The 24943-nt window shown below is 44.3% G+C and overlaps 3 protein-coding genes across 7 annotated transcripts; 1 reads left to right on the top strand and 2 right to left on the bottom strand.

The window, feature by feature from the left end:
* Positions 1-1394: 1394 nt before the first annotated feature.
* Positions 1395-3597, bottom strand: LOC144932746 (histone H2A-like). Its single transcript, XM_078857150.1, has one exon. The coding sequence runs from the start codon at positions 3474-3476 to the stop codon at positions 3045-3047; it is 432 nt and encodes a 143-aa protein (XP_078713276.1). The 5' UTR covers positions 3477-3597; the 3' UTR covers positions 1395-3044.
* Positions 3598-5755: 2158 nt separating this feature from the next.
* Positions 5756-13465, bottom strand: LOC144932744 (muscleblind-like protein 1). 5 transcript variants are annotated; one of them, XM_078857146.1, is made up of 4 exons: positions 13269-13465; positions 8967-9085; positions 8012-8332; positions 5756-7441 (listed from the first exon to the last, which is right to left on the bottom strand). In XM_078857146.1, exons 3-4 carry the CDS (start codon positions 8295-8297, stop codon positions 6384-6386), a joined length of 1344 nt encoding a protein of 447 aa, XP_078713272.1. In that variant the 5' UTR covers positions 8298-8332; positions 8967-9085; positions 13269-13465; the 3' UTR covers positions 5756-6383. The 5 variants fall into 5 exon arrangements, with proteins under 5 accessions (XP_078713272.1, XP_078713270.1, XP_078713274.1 ...); XM_078857144.1 differs by having other exon boundaries at positions 13308-13465; XM_078857148.1 differs by having other exon boundaries at positions 5756-7438; positions 13308-13465.
* A 95-nt stretch (positions 13466-13560) lies between these two features.
* On the top strand, positions 13561-22288 carry ANAPC13 (anaphase promoting complex subunit 13). Its single transcript, XM_078857149.1, has 3 exons — positions 13561-13837; positions 18784-18902; positions 20854-22288. The coding sequence occupies exons 2-3, from the start codon at positions 18804-18806 to the stop codon at positions 20980-20982; spliced, it is 228 nt and encodes a 75-aa protein (XP_078713275.1). The 5' UTR covers positions 13561-13837; positions 18784-18803; the 3' UTR covers positions 20983-22288.
* The last annotated feature ends 2655 nt before the right edge of the window (positions 22289-24943 follow it).

Here is a 24943-nt window from a genome sequence, read left to right as displayed (position 1 = left end):
ATATATTTAAAACAAATTAATATGCAAAGGAAACACGTTAGCTGTAAATTAATTGTGGGTCACAAAGACATCCGTATGACCCGGTTGATGATTTGGCGAGTGCACAAACTAGGTGGCGCTAGATGCCTGTTGTATATATTATCTGAATGTCATGTACCTTCGTTTCAATTAACTATTTAGAAGTTTCCATGCATTCAAGCACAACTTTTGCTTGTATTGAAATGTGGTATTCAAATTTTTTTAAACATTTTAATGTGGAGTTTATCACCTATATTAACATTCAAATGTATTAAGCGTGCCTTAAAATATCTTGCTTTATTCACTTTAGGAAATCCTAATGAATTGCATATTAAATGTGGTTTCGTTTGAAAACGGCTCTGCAGGAATTATTTCGATGCAACCTAAAAAGTTCACCTTTAACCTGTAAAAACTGGGATTTTGAAAACACAACTACGACATTCAACTCGGTTAATATATATTATGTTTACAGTAATACCGACTCATGAACATTGAATCTTTAAGCCACTGCTAGGCTATGAAGGTATTTTTCACAAATGTTAGTCAAATCCTCGGGCTGGGAAACTGTTCAGTTAGTCACGCAATTTTAAAAGAACTTGCTTTCAAAAAGCCAATGGAATTAGGATTGTCTACCATGCTTCATGACAAGATTTATTCCGCTGTAAAGTACACATCTTGACGCAAAGCTTTCCTGACTGCAGGAATTCATATTATTTTGGTCTTTCGGTAGTCATGTAGATAGAAAAAATTATAAATGAAAATAAAGTGAATTAAAAAATCATATTTTTATTATTTTATACACTTTATTTTCATGTTTTATTTTTGTTTTTTTCTACCCACGTGACTTTACCGAAAGACCCAAAGAATATAGTACACAAAAGGGTCTGAAAGTCCATTGTGGCACGTTGTGATGTGTGTCATGTAAGTGAATTATAAATACACATCCACTGCCCTGGATGTTTTTCAATCTTTTATTTGTCCCATCGATTGCAGTACTGCACCCAGTGACATACTTTAGACACCCAGGATAGGCGAAAGGCAGTTTTCATCATACACTATTGACTTAGGGCTCCAGATTTTGTATGTAAACACAGGTCTGCCCTTGCAAAAGCCACCAGAAACTTAACACTTGGAAACATACCAGATTACCACAGCAGCTTCCAAGAACGGAGCATAAAACCTGCACGCACCGCAGCCACCACTGGAAAAAAAATGCTGAAGTCTTTCCTATCAGAACTCTGCAGCATCGCATTTCCCACTACTTGAATCCCAGAGGACTAAAGGTCAGGGTTACCTGCTTTTTCAGTCTTGACCATATGCCAGTTTGATGTAGAACACAATTGGACACAAAAATCAAGGTTCAATGCAAAAGCAGATTATGCTTCAAATGTTTTTATTTCGAATATCAACTAAAACGTAATTATAAAAACCAGATGTAAATATAGACACCAACGCCCAAAAACGTTCAGAAAAACTTGGAACTGTGGTTAAAAATACCAGTTGTGTGAAACAAAAAAACAGCAAAGCACAGAACGCCAACATTGCCTGGACCAATAGCAACCAAGTTGTTGCTGTCGACAAGCTCAGAATTCATGCTGGTGTGTGGACTGGTACACGTGAACCACCCCCCCACCCAAATCTCGTAGCCTCCCAAGCCCCGACAACGCCACAAACTCTCCCATCCCCCAACCCACGTGGCTACAAACTTTCTAGAAACCTACATTATGGACAGGAGCCCGGCCTATGCCCCCCACAAGCGAACACATGTTAACAAATAGCTTCGGGAGGCGGTGTGGGTTGAGGTCACATCCAAATTGTTTCGAAGGTGAAGAGGCTGCAGAAATAGCGCTCAACTTCCAACTCAAGAACCAACGGCTCCATTAAACTAAATATCCGTCCCGCCGATGTGAGCCCCAAAAGCCATCGCATTGCTAAAGTGATTACTCGCGCTACGTTCTAGAAAACTATTGGGTGTACCTCGGGGGGAGGGGGAGCAGGCACGTGGGAGAGTGGCGAATTAAAGAGATGGAACGAACAGCCTTTGGTGAAGGCAACACGTGGGATGGATGGGTGCTGGGGCCCCCCTTTCGGCACAGGGTTAGGCGATTGTCTGGCTCAATGAACAACCGCATCAACGAACCTCACAACCACCTCGGTTCACATCCACTCCACCAACCAATCGCGTTCCGCTTTGCTCAAAAAGACAACACGGGTCTCACTTAGCAGCCGCTCACGCGAGCCTACACTGCTCAGCAACGATAACAAAACTGTGCACACCCGAGAAATTGGTTTCATCTTTTACCATCGTTAAGCCCCGCCATGTAGGCAATCCCCCCACACACAAACCCCCCTTTGCTTTTAAAGCGTGGCGACATCTTGCCCGCTGTGTTAGGCGCACGCCATTTTCCCATAGTAACTGCGTCTCCCCCTTCCCCATGTCGGGCTACCCGAGCGGTCAACCCACCCGGGGGTTATCATCAAGTTAAAACGCAGAACAATCGTCATAATTGAAAACAAAACCATCCAAAGCAAGCACAGTAACTGCTGTTGAAACCCAAGCGGTACGTACACACAAGCACGGCACGTGGGGGAAGGGGGGGGCACAGCAATTTACTCTTAACATCACCAACTTATAATTAACGCCACTAATCCCGATATCTCCTGGGCCTCGTCAGCATCGTTAATTCATACAACCTCCCACCCTTAAAAACAGATTTCCCATCGTTTACCCCAAGCCCACAGAGCATCACCAGCCCCCCACGATGCCGACCATCAACCCACCACCCCCCGAAGCTCGTAGGTGAACGGTGGCAGGGGCTGGGACCACGGGGTCTTCTCTGCTCATCATCCCACCACGCTGCCCAGTCCATGTGGTGGTGGCGATGGAGCCGTGCACAGTCGGGCTGCGTTGTCGTAGATGAAGACGGCAGAAGAGGTCGTCGGTCGTAGAAGAATGGAGGCGGTCAGAGAAGGTGGAAGAAGAGGAGAGGAGGGGGGCGAGGCATGCGCATGGAGGAAAAACGCGCTCAGTACTCCTGCGACTGCGAAGACTTCTTGCCGGCCTTGCCGCCGCCGCCGCTGCTCGCCGCCTGGCCCGTCTTCTTGGGCAGCAGCACGGCCTGGATGTTGGGCAGCACGCCGCCCTGCGCTATGGTCACGCCGCCCAGCAGCTTGTTGAGCTCCTCATCGTTGCGGATGGCGAGCTGCAGGTGTCGGGGGATGATCCTCGACTTCTTGTTGTCGCGGGCGGCGTTTCCCGCCAACTCGAGGATCTCGGCCGAGAGGTACTCGAGCACCGCGGCCAGGTACACGGGCGCGCCGGCACCCACCCGCTCCGCGTAATTGCCCTTGCGCAGAAGGCGGTGAACGCGACCCACGGGGAACTGCAGCCCGGCGCGGGAAGAACGCGACTTGGCCTTGGCGCGGGCTTTGCCACCGGTCTTTCCTCGTCCAGACATGGCTTAGGTTTTCTTTTGTCTCGCTGGCCCGGGTCCCGCTGTTGCTGCAGCTGAAGCGACGCTCGCCGATGAGTCGAGGCGCGAAGAGGCGCGGAGTGATGCGAGCCCGCCAAATGCTCGTGTTTATAGATTTTGGGGGAGTGGGCGTGGCCTCGCTCGTCGATCCACCAATGGGAGCGCGGCGTTGGCTCCCGCGCACCCCCCCCCTCGCGTCATGGGCGCGAGGCGGGAGGCGCGCCAGCGACCGTCACGTTTTGGCGCCAAAAAAAATCGTTCTGACGTCGTTTAATTAAAAACGACGAAATATATTTAAGGGAATTAATGTCACTGCGGTGAAGTTATAAAACAAAAAAGCGCTTTGCAAAGTACACTTGTGCCCATAGACTTCCTCAAAAAGCACTTAAGTACTGTATTCTGTAATTTATGTGCAGTACGTTTCCGCCTCGGTGCTTGCGCTGTGCTAACAATTGGGTGACACCTCACGCAAGAGAATAAATGGTAGAGAAATATCAATGCCACATTACTACTGTGTGTTAGCGCTCCAAATAGTTTCAATTAAAGGTTTAAACAACCTCTTGAGGGACTAAAGTGTCGTGCGTTGAACTTCTTTCGCACCGTACGTAGCCAAGTGCTAATCGTGGTACTGTACAGTAATGTTAGATCTTGTTAAACCACACTGAACCAAGTACTCTGAACATATCACTAAGTTTACAGCATCTACGTTTTAAAGATGTTTTTAATTAAATTACAAGCCGTTTAATAAGTGGAATAGTTTGTGTTTTTATATCAAACTTAAACTCCCACGACTTTAATTACCAATTACAATCAAGAATTTGCCTAAATGCAGATACAGAAATCGAATGTTTTTGTGTCCGTTCCATGTGACCTGGCATAATCCTCGTGAAGTAACATTTTTTTAATCATTATACCACGTCCTATAAAAGTGTCAAACCAAGATCCAGTATTTTCCTTTCACTTTATTATTCCGAACCAATATATTCCAGCTCCATAACCTCAGCACAATTCCTTTTTCCGTCACCATCTCTTCCTTCCACGTGGTCCAAATCTCAGTGCATTCATTTATCAGTGGTGCACAAGCACAAATTCTCATCAAGTTCGTCATGGACACACGTGTATGATGAGTCTGACCTTTAGACTCATCATGGCTCAAAATCCAAAGACCTTTAAAAGTTTCTTCAGAAATTTTATACAAAAAAAACCTTCACGATTTCCTGCACAAATTGAGGCAGTGCTAATCTATTTACAGCCCTGAGCCAGTGGTGTACATTCCACATTCATGTGGCGGGGGCGAGTTTATCCACGGGACCATTGCTGACTTCCTCACAAACTAGTTATCTATTTTACCGAACCCAGAAGGATGATGGGCTGGCATCCCCCAACCAGGATTTGAAGTTGCAACCTTCGGATTATGAGTTTCTCCCTCTTCAAAAACCACCTGGCCGGATCTTAAAATAGCATCCTGTTTTGGTCTAAAATATTTTTTGCCAAAAGCCACTTTGCCGATAGAAATCCTGAAATTTGTCTCCAGAGCATTTACCCTCGCACGTCAAAATACTCCCCAGATAGTAAGAAAGTAATCCAATCGGCTACTTTGATTAGCATCTATTGCCTGGGTATTTATATTTAAAATTTTCAATGGCAGACCCACGTAAAGCCCTAACATAAACAGAAGAGCCTAGCACCTCCCTGCCCCATACCGTCTTGAAGTAGGGTACCACCCAGGAGTTCAAGACCACCCACGTTGCAGTTCAAGTCCATATCCCTGGACTCTACACAAGTGTGTAACGGCCTCCGCAATCCGCATTGTAACTGGAACGATTAGTCAATAAAGTGTATTAATCGACACAAAATTGTCAACTTTTTTAAAGTCAATTATCCAAGTGCCTTTAAAAATGGTGGCAAACCCCAAAATCCTGCCTCCAAAAGACAAGCCTCGCTTCATCACCTCCCCATCCAGCGGCACACGTGTTAAAGAGGCATGACCTTTTTTCCCCAACCACTTCCGCGTTATTCGACGAGTTGAGAGTAAAACCGAACCGATCAACGGTAATCAATTCCTTAAATAATTCGATATTCCGGCTCTACCTGAGTGATGCGATAAGCTCTACTCTCCATTGGTCGAACTGGGCTTCTGAAGTCAATGGGGATGCACAGCAGAAGGGCCGGAGCGTATGTGCAGTTGGAAATGCAGATGCCGTTTCACTATAAAGGGCCAGCGTAGTAAAGCTTGAAAGCATTTGGCAATTCAGCACAGCTGACTCATTTGACATGTTTATTTATCAATCACCAGCTTACTTTTAAATGAACGATACAAATGAACTCACACATTACAGTTCCGCAGAATAACCAAGTTCACATGATAAACATGGATAATTACCGTATTGAAATAAAACACGTGGTTAGACAAAGTCGATTTCCAATGCTCGAATAAGTTGTTCGTGTTTTGGAAAACAAAAGTACAAATAAAACATTGTACCAACTTTAAAATTATCACTTAGAACCAGGGAAAATATGTACCTGTCCTTATTTTAAATGCACTTGGCAAGAAAAATATGTCTAAGTGAAGTAATTTGTCCAACTAACTGGAAACAGTGTTAGCAATTTCATTAAACATTACTAATTTATATCTCCACACGTGGAAACAATATCTTGTGTACGAATAAAAAATAGCCCACATACAAATGTGACAATTTCAACGCTTCCAATGGCTGCATTACTTCATCCGTAGAAAGCAACACACAGGACAATGTGTGCCAATGCAACTGAATGGATTTTATTGGAAAAATGCATCACCCCTTCCTTTACCTTAAAAGTTAAAGTATGAAATAGAAGGGTACAAACTGCACACGTTTATGCAATGCAAAAACGGTCTGCTCTCTTTTGCTTCTAAGTCTCCGTATCATCAGCAGCAACAGCCGAAGACTCATTCACGACCCCAAACCGCTTCTTCCTCTCTTCCAGTTGCTCTTCCTCCACCACCTCCTCCTCCTCTGCATTCTGAGCTGCGTCGTGAGGTCTTTTTAGGGATTTCGCTGCAGTTGGGGTTGCCGCATTGGCGGCGGCAGCAGCTGCTTGATTGGCCTGATGATGCAACGCTTTGACCATGGCCTGCAGGTGCAGCGGCGGGTGGAAGTATCGGCACTTTGGGCGCATGCAACGGGCCATGACGAAGTCCATGCACACAGTGACTCGACCATCAACTGGATCCATCAGCTTCAGGTCGGGGGGGTGCGCCAGCCGACAGCTGGTGTTCAACAGCGGGCAGCTGCCACGCAAGAATTCCGTGCACACTTCCAGCTTGTCAGGGCGGAGTGGGGTCTGCGTGCCGAGCTGCAGGGATGCAGCTGCTTGCATTGCGTTCATCACGAGCGTGGCATAGGCAGTAGGGACCCCGGCCGCTTTGGCCAGGATTTCCGGCGAGGGATAGGTCACCGCCGGGGTCAGCGAAGAAGCAAGGTAATTCCCATAGGGCAAAGAAGACGCAGCCTGGGGTTGCGCACTCAGCTGCGGGTACGTGTGCACGGGGGCGAGCATGGAGGGAGCGGTCATCTGCATTTGCGAAATCGCCGTGACATTCTTTTGTTGGATCCCATGATTTTTTCCACTGATCTCGAGCTGCATCTTGAAATGCTTGGGCGGGTGGAAATACTTGCAGTTCTCGCGTGTGCAGCGCCCCTTGACGAAGTCGAAGCAGGCTATGACGCGGCCGTGGGGGGCAGTGACGTGTTTGGGTGGATGTGCGTAGCGGCACTCGTCCTCCGTGCGCGAGCACGTGCCCCTCTGGAAGTCGCGGCACACCTCCAGCATGAGCCAGTTGTTGTCGCGGGAGCCAGCCTGGTTCGAGGCAGCGACTGCCAGCGCCACGTCACTGTTTATGCTCCCTTCTTCGAAGAGACCAGCCCCGCTCCCTCCTATTGGGAGTTGAGCCCTCTTGGTGCCTCCTACTGTGAAGAGAAAAAAGAATATTGCAAATATTTAAAATACATGAAATTTTTTTTTATTAATTCTTATAATAAAGGGAAGCCTTGCCAATATATTCAATAACTAATTCTGCATCTAAGGTATATTATGCCGCTGAGAAGAAAACATTACTTTCTGACTTTCCCTCACTTTCACGAACGAGCAGTTATTTGGCGAATGCTACAATAATGCCTGGTGATCCCCTCTCTGTATCACCACTCCCACTTCTTCCTTTGACCCAAAGGAAGTGTGCAAACTCTCTCCTCGTGTCTTTTTTCTCGTCTCTTAAAAAGCCCCTCAATTAGGCCATAATAATGTATCGAGGCTCGAATAGTGGCTCCGTTGGAAAGAGGCACAGGCAACCCTTTTATCTATTTTGCCAATTTTCTATAGGGCAAGTCAGTTATCGCAAAACTTCATACTAAAATGTTAATTATATTAAATCATCTTCATGGGCATTGTCATGACCCCAAATTACAGAAAAAACAGACATACAGACAAGAGCGAAAGCATTAAACCTTGGTTGAAAAGTGTTAAGAACTAATCGGAATAACCTGCTGAATGGTGAGGTCCTCCTGCACCGGCCGGCGTTGCAAGGTGAGGCGGCGCATGAAGATACTTGCAGTTCTCGCGCGAGCAGCGCCCCTTGAGGAAGTCAAAGCAGGCTATGACGCGCCCGTTGGAGATGTTCACGTGCTGTGGTGGATGCGCGTAGCGGCATTCCTCCGCCGTGCGCGAGCACGAGCTCCTCTGGAACTCGCGGCACACCTCCAGCAGCAGCCAGTTGGTGTCGCGGGACGCCAGGCTAACAGAATCCATGTTGTTCTCGTCGTTGTACATGAGTCCTTCGATGTGAGCGCCCACAAAGGGTACTGCTGTGAGTAGGGATGCACCGACTATTTGTAAGTATTCAAGTAATTTATAACAAATATATCGTTTTTAAATAATCAAGCTTTCTAATACAAGCACCTCTTGTCTTATCTGCATGCACATAAACAGATTGGTGTAAATAATGCTACTTGGGAATACACCTCCATCAAATTACCACTATCCCTCCCCTCAAGTAACAGCTTGTGTAATCGGCTCATGCTACATTAACCCCTGGCGAGTCTCTGACCTATCCTGACATTTTCTCTGGGTTTTCACCTCATGTCACTATTACTTCCACTTCTTCACTCAATACAAAACCATGCGTGTCTGTCCTGGTGTCTCTGAGTCCTCGTACCTCTCTCCCCTCGTGTAACACTCTCATTTTCCTCTCGCGTCTCACTCTACTCGCGTATCTCATGTTTTTATCTTTGTACGTCTCTCATCTATCACTATATACCCTTGTACATGTCTCGTGATTCAGGTCTTCGTACGTGTAGAATTTGTGCGTTCATAAATGTATATGTGAAGGTGCATGTGTGCCACTGTGCCACCACTCCAGCCCAAAATAATTAATATATCATCAACATCATGTACAGATAGGTTACATAATAAAGTTAAAGGCCTAGCTGTGAGCTTTACCGGTTCCTGCTGCACGGCAAGCTCTTTCCCCCAGCAGCAGTCGACAGTCGGCTCCGAAAATCTGGACGTCTCCTCACCGTCGAAAATTCTTCCTCCAATTTAAGACAAACTGTTCACGTCTGACTCGCATACAACACACAAATTTAATAAGATACCATCCGAGGCAAATGTGACTTCATCCATGATATTTAGAACAGCTAAAATGTCCGTATGATATTTGATCTAAGTATTCATTCACACACTTACATACAAATTAATCCCAGTGACGTTTAGATCTTCTTGGTTCTTTCGGTAAAGTCACGTAAAAGGGAAATAATAAAATAATAAAAATAAAACATAATAAAATACAATTCTCACGACGTTTCGGCCACAACGCAAGCCGATCTTTCTGATAGATATAACTTACACATACGTCCTATCCTGAAGAGGGCATTTGCCACAATCACAGAGACAAACTATTAGTCTAAATAACTGATAAACCACCAATAACTGGTAAACCACTGAATTGTCCCTCCTAATAAACCTGGAAATACAATTCTTGAAATGGGTGTCATTGAACGCTGGGAAGCTTTTTCCACATGGTACGGAACTTTTTCTTAAAATCTTAAAAATAAAACGTGCATTGCTGAATATAAATTCGTTGGATAACTTGCCTTCCATTATCAAAGAAAAGATTTCCTCAAAGCATCACCACTGCCATATAGCAGAAGTATATATATAAAATTGACAAACATTTTCAGGTTTGATGACAAGCTCTCTGAAGAAAAATAACAGAGGCTGGTGCTGTATTGTGAAATGAGAAAGAACAGAAAGCATAAGCTATGAAAATCACAGAAAAATGGAAGTAGGCTAAATATCAATGTAGATGAACAATAGCCCAAGCAGTTGAGAGTTAAAATATTTGGATACTCGACTAAGATCATGCGAACAGCAGTATCGGTTCGGTTTGTGCGATTTCACGTATGTGTGACTACCTAATTTCAACCCAAAATTCACGATGTGGTTTTAATTGTCACATGTGGATATGGGGTCGGTCGTAAAACACCATTGAGAGTACTGCATGTGCTACTCTTGTTTGGTTTTGCTCTGTGCGACCCCTTTTCTTGAAACACACCTATCGCATAAAGCAAGGGAAACCTCTTTTTTATTTCAAAGCTGTGTCGAAGATAGATGAACAGGTAATTGAAGGAAATACGGTGTACACTGTCACATGGAGTGCCACGTTATATTCGGTAAAGACATGAAGCCAACAGATTAGTGTGTTTGGCTACGTATGGTGTGAAAGAAGTTCAACATACATACAGAAAAATGGAAACATACAAGGTGTAAATGGGATGTCGAACATAAAGATTATCTCAATTTGGCGGTAACCGAGTAATGAGGAAGTGTTAGTGGTCTCAGGAGTACATATATCTAATAGGAACACTTTATAGAAGGCATAACACCTGGATTGGGCATACGGTCACTGGGGATGGCTTGCTGAAGAAAGCTGTACAAGGAAGTTGGGAAAAAGGCCAACAGGAAGGAAAGAGAAGACACATGATCTACGTGGTGAAGGGGGCATTACGATATGAAGAAGAAATCACAAAATCAGAGTTGAAGGAACTTGAACAAAAGAACAGGGCATTGGAGCAGAGAACTGAGTGGAACGTTTTGAACAATGCTCCTACTTGGCAGGAAGATTGCATTGTATGTATATATAAAATAGCAATTATTTATCCAGAAAAGACCCGATGAGCAAAATTTGCCAATTCCAATTTTAAGTGTTTGTAGTCAAATGGGAGGAAAGCAGAGGGTTTGACACTCAGCGATTCCACCAATAATACAAAGTTCTATCTCGTACCAAGTGGCCAGCCATCCAAGTACTGCACTACCCAGACTTAATCCTATATTTGCATTATAATTATTAGGAAAAAGCCCCCATAAAAACCCCTCGGATATAAAACCACTGCATTGTGACATTTTTGCTGAATGCAATAGTAAGGACCATATACAGTGAAACCTTGGATTGCGAGTAACTGCGAGTGTTTTGCAAGACGAGCAAATTTTTTTAAAATAATAATTTGATAAACGAGCGATGTCTTGCAATACGAGCAGTACATACAGTATACGCTTCGTCTGCCGAGCGTCACGTGATCACAACTGAGCCAATGGTTCTTTTCTCTCTCTCACTGCGGGATTGTGGGTAATCATCTCCCATGCTCGGTCTCAGTCGGCGTGCCTCCCTCGTATAGTCAACATCCGTGTGAGCGTTTACTGTTTACTATAGTACTGTAGTGTTGTGACCACGTGTGTGTGTGTGCGTAAAGCATGTTTTTATTTTGTGTCCAAGTGTAGTGACTGTTCTTTAGTTAGTGAAAGTCGTCCTACACAATAACCCTCCTACTCCTATCCTCTTTCTCACACCAGCCACGATTAAATTTCATTAATACATTTGATTACTTTATATTAAATTTAAATAAAAATATGAAAAGTTTCAGTATTTTGTATTAATAATTTTTATATGAATATTTCTGGGTTGTGGAACGAATCATCTGAGTTTCCATTATTTCTTATGGGAAAATTCGCTTTGATATACGAGTGCTTTGGATTACGATCACATTTCCGGGGCGAATTATGCTCGCAATCCAAGGTTTCACTGTATATGCATTTAAAGACGATTATTTTGTTTTATAAAGCTAGTATAGTCCGCTCAGGTTAAATAACGCTTAACAGACGTCTTCTTCACCAAGTCGCACTGACCAGCGTGGTGAAGTATGGTCAAACAACCCCCCACTATTGATCGACACGACGTGGTCGATTTCACTCCAGCAGTGTTGGTGACCCAGGGCCTGCGAGCGAGTTGACGTGATTAGCATGGCACACACACACACATATCTTATTACATACAATACTGGTGGTACACTATATATACACATGCATACATTGCACTGATTTAAAGCTTTCGTGACTGCAGAGAATCATATTCTTGGTTCTTTCGGTAAAGTCATGTAGAAGGGAAATAATAAAATACAAATATAAAACAATAAAAATTCTCACGACGTTTCGACTGCAACACAAGCAATCATCATCAGGTGTGAAATCCACAGCAAAAAAAATTCATATACAAAACACAGAGCATTTTTTCTAATTTTCTTGCTGTGGATTTCACACCTGATGAGGATTACTTGTGTTGCAGTCAAAACGCCGTGAGAATTTTTGTTTTATATAATTATTATTTTATTATTTCCCATCTACGTTACTTTACCGAAAGAACCAAGAATATACTGTATATAGATGTTGTAGAGTGCGATACAACAGGCTAAATATCTCTTCGTATGGCCTTGGATGGAGTGTTGGCCCAGGGTATTCTGTGAAATCGAGCACCTACAACGCCATGCACGTCACTATATGGCAGAAATTACGTTCAGTCGTAACCACCGCACTTAATAAATTTAAACACACACAGTTTGCAGACGGCTACAAATGAGAATAACAACTACTCCCAACACAAATCGTCAATAGCAAAGCCCTCACGTTACAACAATAAACCAAACGAAAGCGTCGTGCGAAACAAGTCACGATATGGCGGGATAAAGGGTGGTGGTGGTCTCGGATTTGGCCTTCGAAAGATGCGGAGGTGAAATCAACTCGGGCGGGGGAAGAAGCGCGATCTCGTCGTCGTTCTTTCGCCTGGGAATCGCTGAAGGTTTTAACGAGACGACGTTTCGCAGCCTCTACCGTCTTGGCTCTGTGGAAGGCCGTGAGCCCGAAGCGTCACACGGCGGAGCCATCGAGAGGGGGGGTGGTGGGGGTCATCTTCCGAAACGTCGCCTATCACACGCACGCAGCCTTATCAACGAATGTAAAAAAATTTGTAGGTTTAGTAATAAGATTTATATTTTAAAAACGCGTCCTGAGTTGAAAACCGTCGCACACACGCGCACGCGAGATTTAAATTCGCACCGCGGATGCGCATGGGGGGGGGTCCTCATTTAAAAAACGTAGGGCGGATAAGCGGCCGCGGCCGCCCGCCCGCAACAAGCACGAGGAGCCTCCCTCCATCGAGAGCGACATTAAAAACAAAATCCGCCGTCGATCTAAAACAAAAAACCAAATAGTCAACGGCTACGTACATAGAGACACACACACAACGACAAGGGGAGGGATGGCGAAGCAAGTAATTCGATGTTACGGGACGGGTCTCGACTTGCCGTGAAAAGGCCCCAAGCGCGTTGGCGGCGCGGCTCTCTACGGCTCGCCACCACTCCTCTCACACCAAACACTCTCTCACACACACGACGACTACAACCACTACAACACCTTCACGCGCGCACACCCCCAAGTGGTGAGGCTTCAAACCTTCCTCGCGCCAGGCGGAAAAGAGAGACGGAGAAAGATGGGGAGGGCTTTTTTTCGTGTTTCAAACAAAAAAAAATCCTCTTCCCTCACCGCGCCGCCGACCCCCAAAGCAACGCGCGAACAAAACGCCTCGAGGGCGCTTTGGGAGAGGCGGGCGTGGAGGGCGACTCTTGCTGGGCGCTCCCCAGGGGCGTCTTTGCATCGCAAATCGAGAGCCCGAATGCGTGAATAAAACAACCACCAACACCATCCACCCATCCACACACCACCATCTCACCCACCAACCAACACCATCCATCTATCCACACCACCATCTACCCACCCACCAACACCACCATCTACACACCACCACCATCCACCCACCCACACACCACCCACCCCACACACCACCACCATCGTTGTCGTCGTGGTTTTGGGCAGCGGGGGGGCAAAGAGGCACCGAACTCCGAAGCCATTCGAGTCACGCCGGCGAGAGGGGAAGGAGGGCCTCCGTTTTGCCTCGACGAGTTTGGAATTCCACGTGAAATAAGGTGAGCTGCATCTTCTTATTATTGTTCAGTGTTCTTCTTGTTCAGTGTGTATAGGATTCGACGTGAAATAAGGTGAGCTTCAGTGTCCTTCAGTTCTTCTTGTCAAGTGTTCTTCAGTTGATAATTGTTTTGGAACCTCCTTTGCCAGTAGCAAAATATGATATTAGTTTTTTTACCCTTTTATCTGGCAAACAAAAATGACACCTTTTTTACAAGCAGTCATGTTTGCATTGACCACAATACCTGCGGTCGGAATGCAAACAAAAAACACAACTCTGATAATGTATGCACTGTCCTTGAAATTTATTGGTCCACACCTGAGACAGCTTTTCTTAGATCCTCGTCTCACATGGTGTTGGACCAGATGACGCAGGTATTGTGGTCAATGCAAACATGATTCCTCGTAAAAAAAAGGTGTCAGTTTTGTTGCCAGATAAATGGGTAAAAAACCAATTATCATATCTTGCTACTGGCAAAGGAGGTTCCAATGGTGTAAATGCTTGCCCGAGCTCTCATACTCTGATGGTGCATTGTCTTTGAGTTGTGCGCCTTTTGGCGTCATCTGGTCCAACACCATGTGAGACTAGGCTCTAAGAAAAGCTGTCTCGGGTGTGGACCAATCAATTTCAAGGACAGTGCATACATTATCAGAGTTGTGTTTTTTGTTTGCATTCCGACCGCAGGTATTGTGGTCAATGCAAACATGACTCCTTGTAAAAAAGGTGTCATTTTTGTTGCTAGATAAAAGGGTAAAAAAACAAATATCATATTTTGCTACTGGCTAAGGAGGTTCCAATGGTGTTCTTCAGTTTTTCAATGTTCTACAATGTTTGTAGAATTCGACGTGAAATAAGATGAGCCGCTTTTTCTTCTCCGCCTCTAATTGTTCCACGTCGTTTGAAAGGGTGAGATCACACCAAGAGGGATATGGTGTTGGAAGTAATGGGTGATGTTGTTGTCGTTGAGCACTTGGCAGCTGCTGTCTGCCGTGCTTCTGAGGAGTTTTGTTTGAAGTGATTTTGCAGTCAAATAGTTGTCAGCACCGTCATTACATTTGAGATCATCGGCAGCTTTATGGACATTCAGCTCATGGCATAGCTATCAGCACGTTCATCAGTCACCACTGTCTTTATTACGACCACCACCATCACCTCAGTTACCAAAGCATCATCATGGCCAGTACCAGCCCCATCAACATCATGTCACTGTAAACTTACCAACCTCATCATTATTGATGTCACATTATCAAACTCACCATCATTGCTACTGTAGTGTCGTGCCTCTCTCTTCTCTTGCTCGAGGCTTGTGTGTGTGGCGTGCGTCGCACACACACTCAGTCGGAGACGAGGTAGTCGCAAGAGGCACCGTCTCTCTTTTATTAGGTTCACGCCACCAACTCGGGCCCCCTCTCTCTCACGACCACGCTGCCCCGCACGACCTGTTCCAGATACGACCTGTCCCAGACACGACTCTGTCCGCGTTGCACCGACGGCGTTGACCGGGACAGCCAACCGCTGTTCGGCTGCGTAACGATCGGGCAAAGGCGGCGGTGACGAGGGCGGCGATTGACGACGACGAAGAGACGAACCGGCAGCCCGGAGCTCTCGCTCTCCGCTGCTTTTATTCACCTCCGCGCGGCTTGGCTCCGTCCTAGCCGCGCCTCTCTTCTCGAACCCACCAGAGGGTTCCAAGGGGCTTCCCCACGAGGTCTACCGTGACCCTTGCCCCAGTTCCTCCGCCCTGCCGGCACACACACTTCGTGTATGTGCTCAACGGCGTGTGCGCTAAGTGTCCACCTGCAGTTGCAGCTGCTGTACAACAGTCGGAGCTGTGTCACTACGATAAACGCACCATTATCACCAACAACAGCAACACCGTCTTCGCATGGCCATCAGTATTTTCACTGTCCTGATCACCACTATCATGAAAATCATCGTTACCACCATAATCTCTATTATAACCTAGCATCACTGTCGCTACCATCAAGATGACCACAATCACCTGGTTATTACCACCACCACTACCATCGTCACTACTAGCAGTTGATGTACGAGCTGAGATCACTCCGATGTGCTTTCGAAATATTTATACTGGAGGAATCCGATTATCTATTTTTCACAGATGTCTAGTAGAGGGCAAACCAGAACGTTACAACAAACAATACAAAAACACGATCAGAGTGCAAAGTACAGTATAGGAAAGGTAAACAAATCACTTGAAAAATGTATAGGAATAAAATTAAACTTTTATCTTTTTGGAAAGGTAAACTAATCACTTAAAATATATAGAAATAAAACAAAACTTTTTATCTTACCAGGTAAGGCCCACTGAGCCATTATTTTTCGTACCGTGTATTGTTCTGCATGATGTCCGACGTTTTCCTCTACGTCAGGGGTCCTCAAACTTTTTAAACAGGGGGCCAGTTCACTGTCCCTCAGACCGTTGGAGGGCCGGACTATAGTTAAAAAAAACTATGAACAAATTCCTATGCACACTGCATATATCTTATTTTGAAGTGAAGAAACAAAACGAGAACAAATACAATATTTAAAATGAAGAACAAGTAAAGTTAAATCAACAAACTTGCCAGTATTTCAATGGGAACTATGGGTCTGCTTTTGGCTAATGAGATGGTCAATGTCCGTTCCATATTTGTCACTGCTAGTCGTAACAAGTGATGCAAGTGTGCATCCGTTAGTCTAGATCTGGTTGGAGATTTCAAATGTTTCATTCTGGAAAAGTCTGTTCACAGACATAAGTGCTGCCAAAGATGGTTGTCATTTTGAGTGCATGGTTCCTGAGATGAGGATATGTCTCAGAGGGGAGAGATGCATAGAAATTATGAAGGCTGCTTGACTTGAATGCGTCTTTCAGAGAGTCACAATTCTGCAGTTCAGCCAGTTCCATTTGGTAAATTGTATCCACATTTTCAATGTCAATAGAAAATGGGTTACGGAAAAGCTGTATGTCCTGTTCATGGAGATGAAGCTCTTTAATCTGAATTGGAACTCCTTTTGCAATTTTTCCAGTGAATCCACACATGTTTTCTTTGGGAATTGCAACCAATGGTTTTTCCGCTAACAGATTTTGAGTTGTGGGGAGATGGCAGAAGTTTTCCTCCTTAACTTGTTTGATGAGGAGGCTAATTTTACTTCAAATGCTTTGACATGTGATTGCATATCACAGAGGAGCTTCCCCTTTCCTTGAAGTTGCACATTGAAACTGTTGAGTAGCTCTGTTACATCTGTCAGAAAGGCAAGGTGCCATTTCCATTCTGCATCATTGAGCTCTGGTACTTCTTTGTTTTTTAAAAGCAGAAAAGCTGTAATCTGTGGAAGTAAGTCATAGAAACGTTTCAAAACTCTCCCTCGACTCGGCCAACGGACTTCTGTGTGGTACAGAACATCTTCATAGTCAACATTTAGTTCAGACAGAAATTCCTGAAATTGTCTGTGGTTTAGTGCATGAGCTCTAATGAAGTTAACACAAGATACCACAATTTTCATAACAGAGTCCCACTTCAGTGATTTACTACACAGCGCTTGTTGGTGGATGAGGCAGTGTATGGCTATTGGATGAGAATGTTTATGTTTGTCCATCTCTTGGTTAATGCGAGCAATTACTCCTTTCTTAGACCCCACCATGCTAGGAGCACCATCAGTTGTCACGCTGGCTAGTTTAGCCCAGTTCAGCTCCAAACCATTCACAGTTTGGCAAACCTTTTCATAGATATCCTCTCCTGTAGTTGTTCCTTTGATGCTTTGCAGTGCAGCAAGCTCTTCTGTGACTTTGAAATAGTCATTCGTCCCACGAATAAAAATTAGAAGTTGTGCAGAATCACTAACATCATTGCTTTCGTCGAGTGCCAAGGAAAAATAGGAAAGTTTTTTTTGTGGAGTTTTGCAAATGCTGATGCAAATTGTCTCCCATTTCTTCAATCCTCCGTGTAATTGTAGGTCCTGAAAGACTCACTGTACTAAATAAATCGGCCTTCTCTGGACACATCTCTTTGGCAACAGAAAGAAGGCATTCTTTAACAAATTCTCCCTCCACGAATGGTCTGCCAGTGCACGCTATTAGCTTGGCAACTTGAAAACTTGCTCGCAGTGATGAAATATTTAGCTGCTTCTGCTTCACAAAAGTATTTTGCTGAGTTAATGTATTTTTCAGTTTTAATATTTTATCTTTTCTCACTTCTCCGATCAAACAATCATATTTATCTTTATGTTGAGTTTCATAGTGTCGACGTAAATTGTATTCTTTGAACACAGACACTATATTCTGGCATATCAGACACACAGCTCTTTCCTTCTACTGCATGTAAAAGTAATCATAAGTCCACTGTTATTTGAATATCCTACACTCCGAGTAAATTTTTCTCTTTCTTGACATCATTGTTTCCTAGGGAGTCAAAATTGCTATTAGTAAAATACCAATATATATACAGCGCTACAAAAACAATATACCAGCAATAACTTTGCCCACACAGAGACATACAGACTGCACTGCCCATCAATGCAGTCTGATTGGGGGAACTCCGCTTTTACCCCAGGCTCACACTGGTGCGGGTGCCATTAAAAAGTTAATTACACCTGCAGTTTTGTTCACAGATCGCAGTGCGGTGGGCACAATGAGTGCTCACCAGCGCAGCTCAATCAGTGCCCACCGCCGCAGCTCAATGAGTGCTCACCAGCGCAGCCCAATTAGTGCTCACCAGCGCAGCCCAATTAGTGCTCACAAGCGCAGCCCAATTAGTGATCATGGGCCGGATAAATGTCCTCAGCGGGCCGCATGTGGCCCGCGGGCCGTAGTTTGAGGACCCCTGCTCTACGTGCTGGAAGCTTCATGAGGAAGTTGTAATTTTTAGCCGAGACGTCCAATCGAAGTTTGAGCAATCAAAAAGGTTGGGCGACCCCCGAGAGGCTTGACATTCGTTTCATCCACAGGAAAGGATTGAGCCGCGAGGATGGACAGCGAGCTAGCTCGGGACGGGCGCCTGCTGGAGCTGGTGGACGAGGACTGGAGAGAGGACCTCCTTCCGCAAGAGGACGTGGATGTGCCCCTGGTGACCTGCGTCCACCCCGCACCCACATCCCCTTCCCCCAGCTGCACAGTTCCCGATCGTACCTCCTGGCTCTGATATTCTGCCTCGAAGATACTGGTCGTGGAACCATCAGAATCATCAGAATGTTTATATTGGAGGAATCCGATGAGCAATAAAGCTCTTTCTGCACAGATGTCCATCAACCCTCATCAGGACATCATCAACAGACCGATGCACAAATCTCCTTCATAAATGGAGAATTTCAGACACAAGCCGCCAGTAGTGTCATTGTGGCCATGCAACACAAACTATGGACCAAATAGTAAACCACTGTCGTCCGTGCTCCTTCAGTGAACTCTGTCCTGAAGCCTTTACATGGCTAGAAGACCTCGACATTGGCATATAGTTCCTGAACATGTTACCGTACGTAAGATTAAAATAGTTCCCAATCGTTCATCACACTGATGTAGCATTGCATGGTTAGCATGAGCCCTTGGTGCAAGGAATCAAATAAGGCAACCCCCTAAACAACATCCACTCCTCTAAGTGGTCTTTTATTTAAAATGTATTTATTATAATATCCCACCAGGAAAAATTCCTTGATGGAACATCTCGTTTTTAACAGTGTCACCTGACATACATCGCAAACCCGCAATAGCTATGCCACCGTCACGGTGCCTTCCTTCCCTGTTGTGGTCGGTGTCGTGGTCGGTGTCACTAATTTACATGAGGAGGGGGGACTAGTGGGAAACAAAGGGCTTTAGCCGTGGGGACAGGACGTTAGGCAGCGAAGGTTAACACTTGCCGAGCACGCTGGTTCGATGTTTTTGCCTCGGATCCACCTCAGCAATAGAATCTGTCTGATTATGTGAGTAAATACATTAATGATACATACGTTGTTACCAATAGAAATATACTTTTGTATGGCAAGGTAAAATTTGTCACGTGTGTATGGACGTTAAGCCATTAAATTACCTCTTTGGAGGCTTGGTGGACATTAGTGATATTTCCCGCTAATTGGCGATGTGGGCATTGTTAGATTATGCGATCGACTCACTATTATATTATAATTAAGCAAGGCATGTTTTTGGACCCCCTCTGCCCACAAGGGATTTTAGTGAGGGGCTAATGTATTTTGTTCACCCCACCTGTTGTACCATTTGGTGGGAAGGTAGTCGAGTTTCTGTCCCCGTGGTGCTGCCTGTGTCCTGCATAATCTTGCAAAGCTGGGTAGGGCTTTAACGGGCACAGCTACACCTCAGGGGAGGAACAATGCTTGCTTCCTGTCCAAGTACCGTACAGTTACCAGTAGACTGTATGATGCAGGGCTTGTCGTGTTATCAGATGCAAATTTGACCTTGTTGATCTCTCGGGCAAAGAGCATTTTCGAGTCACAACCATACAGATTTTTGAAGCTGCAGAAAGTTGCAGTTTTTTAAAATATATATAATGGTTGATAAGCACAGGCTCAAAGGTGCAAAACACCAAGGGATCGGCAACAAACGGCATTATTCAAGTTTGTAAAAGATAAGAGTCAATACGTATCTCTATCAATGCAGTCAAGAGGATGTTAAAGACCTACGAAATTTTCAGCAGTAGACTATTGTCTGCAAGCATATTAATTCATTCCCATTTTGGTATGTTTTTTCACAACTAAACTGAATAATTAGTGAGTCTCTATAAAACTGGAATATCTCTCTTTCAAAACGAGATAAGTTAATGTCTCCCTTGCAAGAGATTCATATTCCTTGATGAACTTCTGTCTGGTTTAAAAACCTACTGATTTCCATCTAAATGTAATATTCCCATCTCAATGGAATCTCGGATAAATGAATTTTTTCAAATAACTAAAGGAAGTTAATTTATCTTGCCAACGGTTTACACTCATTTATAAGTGGAGGTGTAACGAATGGACTTATAACCTGCGCTGTGCTGCGCGTGTGTGTGTTTGTGAAATGTTCTGCCTATGTAGATGGAGTTGCCGGAGCCTGACCAAGACAACGGTCATGTGACAGAGTCCGTGCGGGAGCAGGAGATGAAGTGGACCGACCTGGCCCTGCAGAACCTGCACGAGAGCATGCCCCAGTCTGCGGCCAACTGACCAAGTCGGGGCTCCGTAAAAGATCTCCAAACTCAAAAGCAGTTGCTCGGATCGGTGACGGTGGCCATGTTTTCTAGAGCGGTGTTTCTCAACTCCAGTGGTTCACAAGTCCCTTCTGCGATACCACCTTTTTGTGATTGCAATCATTGCTGTTCGTATGCATTTAAGCCACTGCAGCCTGCCAACATCTAATTGTTTTAATCAAAAAAGATGTACCATTGGGGGGTCGTGAGGACTGCAGTTGAGAATGGCTGAACCAGAGTGAGTAGATAACGATTCAGACTGCCCTCCCCCCAAGATTGAACGAGTGGCCACAATTTGAATGAGGAGTAGATATTTAGATTTGCTTGATTTTTTTTCTCTCATCCGTAGTATCATTCGTTACATTAGCCTGAAGCTGAAATGTGCACATCTTTATAATGTGTGTAAATTGTAAAATAATAGATTCTCACGTGCATGGTTAACTGCACTGCATTTTTCATGAGCATAATCATTTATGTTAATAGATCAATAGTTACATCATAACTCGGTACATGAAATGGGGAGCTTTTGGCTTTGCATCAATAGCAATCCCTTTGTTTTATTGTGTAACTGGACGGGTCTTTTTTCATGTCAGATTATTTTATACCTGTAATGCAGAATAAATGTGAACAGGGGAATGCAGCTGCCAACAGAGCACTGATAAGTACTTCCAGAGTAATTTTCTGCAGACACATTTGTTGAACCAATGTTTCTCGGTCGCCCAGTGTTATGGGCCAGGTCCACCTTCCACAATGCAAGGGCCTAAAAATTGGATTTGGGTTTAAAGCTATCGAGGTTTAATATTTGGTTCAATTAGGAATAAAAAAATGGGTCAGATTTGGCTGACAACCGTAGACACGATTTCATTGTTTACAATTCAACAAAAGCGACCAGGCATTGTAATGAAAACGGATAAAAGTGTCGAAACAGTATTTAACATTTTATTAAGAATACAAATGTTGTAGTTAGGTGCATGTCAATAACACGTAATGAAATAGCGTACAGTGGCACATTAACTGCAGCAGATATGTAAAGAGTACTTTAAATGTACAACTCATGGCTCTGAGATGGTCTGCTTCATGCACTAAATATAAAATGTGTCAAGGACAATGTTACCTTGGTAAATGAGCATACCAATGGAATTCAGGTAACAGAGATAGTATTATTATCTTATGTCCCATTGTACCATAAGTGTCCATAAGCTGAATACCTTGTGTTTATGTTTTTATACTTACATTTGCTTGCTGCTTATTGAAACGTGTTATTTACAATAAACATAACGTAAATAGCCTACGGTATGTGTGTGTTTACAATCTGCACAAGTACTTTGATACTAACAACCTTATCATGTGAACCTTATGGCGGGACCCCAGGAAGTAAAAATCGTAATTGATTTATTTTTGGCGACTCTGTCCCAACGCTCACATTAATGCCGTGACCCACCTGGCGCGGATCATTCTTGGGTGTCCAAGCGCAGCGAAGACGAATGTGCAGAAGAGCTGAACAAGCAAATGCAACTCCATGCTCGGGTATGGGCAGGATCATAAGTCTTATCCAAAGCTGCTCAAACTGCCTACACGACTTAAGTCCCTTATTTGTCATCACGGGATGCATAATACAGTGAAACTGCTCTTAATTATTATTTGTGACCTACCAATGTCTGCAGCCAGGATCGATCGATGACAATCCTATTACCTGCAGATATTTAATTCCTCCAGTTTGATAATACTTCTCTTGTCCGTATGCATCTGTGCAGATAGGTTTTTTTTGCGGTTAAGCCATATTCCCCACAAACCCCTCGTATCGATGCGTATCAGAGGAGCGGCAAACCACTACTCTGTAGAGTAACATTGGTATAAACGCTTGTTACAATATCAACAGCGCATAGAAAACGCGTACTATTTTATGCACTGTTTAGAAAATGTGTCCACAAATCCACACTGAAAAACACGATGATTGACAGAGGGTGTAAATTATTTTTTTCGATAGTGTATTTCAATAGAGGTACTCCAGGTAAGTAGTTTTCAGTTTTAAAGGCATAGTTTAACAAGACAACACTTGCCACCATCCTTCAAACCCATTGTTGAAAAAGATAAGTTTCTGTTTACATTATAATAAAATGTTTATGCGAGAGCTGGGGGCTTATGGGATTTTGGGGTCCCGCCATAAGGTTCATGTGTGTATTTTTTTGCGATTATGTTCAACAACCGCACTTTTAATTGCTTCTATAAAATGTAAACAACACCCAAAAATTATTAGGTGTGTTTACAGTCTGCGCAAAACAACTATTTAAACTTCCCCTGCCCCCACATACTAAAATTCAACCGGTACTGCCCTCGTCCAGGAGTGGATTGATCAAGTACATAGGCGACAATAATTATGGTCATCTGCAGACACATCTGGAGACAGTTGCTGTATATACAGAGCCCCACTTCCCAGATGCTCTTCTTCTCAGATTCCCCACTTTCCAAGCGTCCTACCTCATTCTCCCGTGCTCAGGTGCGGCAGCAAAATCCACATTTCTTGCAGAACGAGCAGCAGAAGCAGCAGAGCGAGAGCGGGGAGTGTCTGCGTGTGCGATTCCTTGTCCAGCCCTGCTTTCAAACGCAAACACATACAAAGGCAAATATCTCCCATGTAGCTTGCACAAAATGTTGGGGCAAGTACTTTTGGCAAGCGTCTGCGAATGCTCGCAGGGAGCATGGGAGGCTGGTGTGGCTCGAACCTAGCTTTCATTCACACATTTGCATGGATAAAATATTTAAGTGTATTGGCTTTCCTGTCCAATATCGATAATAACGACGCATTTATGGAGAGTTAGAATAGTCGAGTAGGGATGCGATGAAGGCTTTGGCAGACAGGGTAAGAAAGTGGCAGATGAGAAAAATGGTGAGATTTCTGGGAAGAGAATGGGAGCTCGGGATTAATGACAACTCCCAAGGTTTTCCTGTGGCAGTGTGATGTCAGTCGATGAATTCATTATTAAGACCGTTCCGGTGAAGAAGTTACCAATGGCTGCGCGGTGTTCACATCCATGGCCGGTAGCACCACCTCTCCAACGGTTGTAATTTTTGCTGCAATCTTCGCCTAATTTGCAAACAGAAAGTGGCACGTTTGTGTTAAAGACCGCACAGCACCATATACTCACGTTATCCTGAGTGGACTTAGGGGGTGGAGGTAAAAAAAAACTAGGTTCAGATCCATAGTGCAACTGGTGTTGTGCATCACCTGCAAGACTCAAACCGCCGTATACACTATTAGGTGGAATTTTTCACCAGTTGAGCTCCTATTGAGACACCAAAATATTGGTAACGGGGAGGTGGTGGGGAAAATAAAAATAGGTACAAGTTTAAATAGTCGAGTGTTCGAAAAAACGAGTTAAAATTTATAATGTAGTGAGTGACCTACAATTTCAATGATGCCCTTCACCCAGCAAAGTCTCTCCTTTTCCATACGGCACTGGAGGTTGGCCAATTCCATTAATGAGTACAGCATTTGGCATTATATGTTTTAAGATCTAGAGTACAGTGTGTGCCTATATTTTAATATGAAGCAAGAGCAGATGAATAATTGGTTAAGTGTTACTTAACCGGGGTTTAAAGGAGCGAGGCAATAAATACCTGGTCGGTCATCCGCAAGAGCGATGAGACGCAGAGGATGAGTAGAAGTCCACACACTGCCTGGCGATCCATTCTTCTGCCGCTGTCAAAAAATAATGATGAGCCCTCCTGAATGTCTATGTATGTAATGTTGAACTTCGTTCGCACCGTACGTAACCAACCATGCTAATCAGAGATGCGAGGGAAGAATAACAAACTAAACCCAAAACAAAGTAATTCTAAAGAAATACGTTTTCAATCTGTGATGTAAAAGTGCACAGCTGCCAGTGGCTTCCTCGTGTCCTGTATCGTAGTCCCTTGCAAGTCCACACGCTCCATTT

Source organism: Lampetra fluviatilis, chromosome 5 (genome assembly GCF_964198595.1).
Source record: "Lampetra fluviatilis chromosome 5, kcLamFluv1.1, whole genome shotgun sequence".
Lineage (NCBI taxonomy): Eukaryota > Metazoa > Chordata > Hyperoartia > Petromyzontiformes > Petromyzontidae > Lampetra > Lampetra fluviatilis.
The sequence above is the reverse complement of the archived record's forward strand: the minus strand, read 5'-3'. Positions and strand labels throughout refer to the sequence as shown.

Bases quoted from the DNA above. Each gene is read 5' to 3' on its own strand.
- LOC144932744 (XM_078857146.1), bottom strand. From the start codon at position 8,297: ATGTACAACGACGAGAACAACATGGATTCTGTTAGCCTGGCGTCCCGC. The intron at 7,442-8,011 runs GTTATTCCGATT...TTCTCTTCACAG, and splicing joins AGGACCTCACCATTCAGCAG to TAGGAGGCACCAAGAGGGCT.
- ANAPC13 (XM_078857149.1), top strand. From the start codon at position 18,804: ATGGACAGCGAGCTAGCTCGGGACGGGCGCCTGCTGGAGCTGGTGGAC. The intron at 18,903-20,853 runs GTGACCTGCGTC...CTGCCTATGTAG, and splicing joins AGGACGTGGATGTGCCCCTG to ATGGAGTTGCCGGAGCCTGA.
- LOC144932746 (XM_078857150.1), bottom strand. From the start codon at position 3,476: ATGTCTGGACGAGGAAAGACCGGTGGCAAAGCCCGCGCCAAGGCCAAG.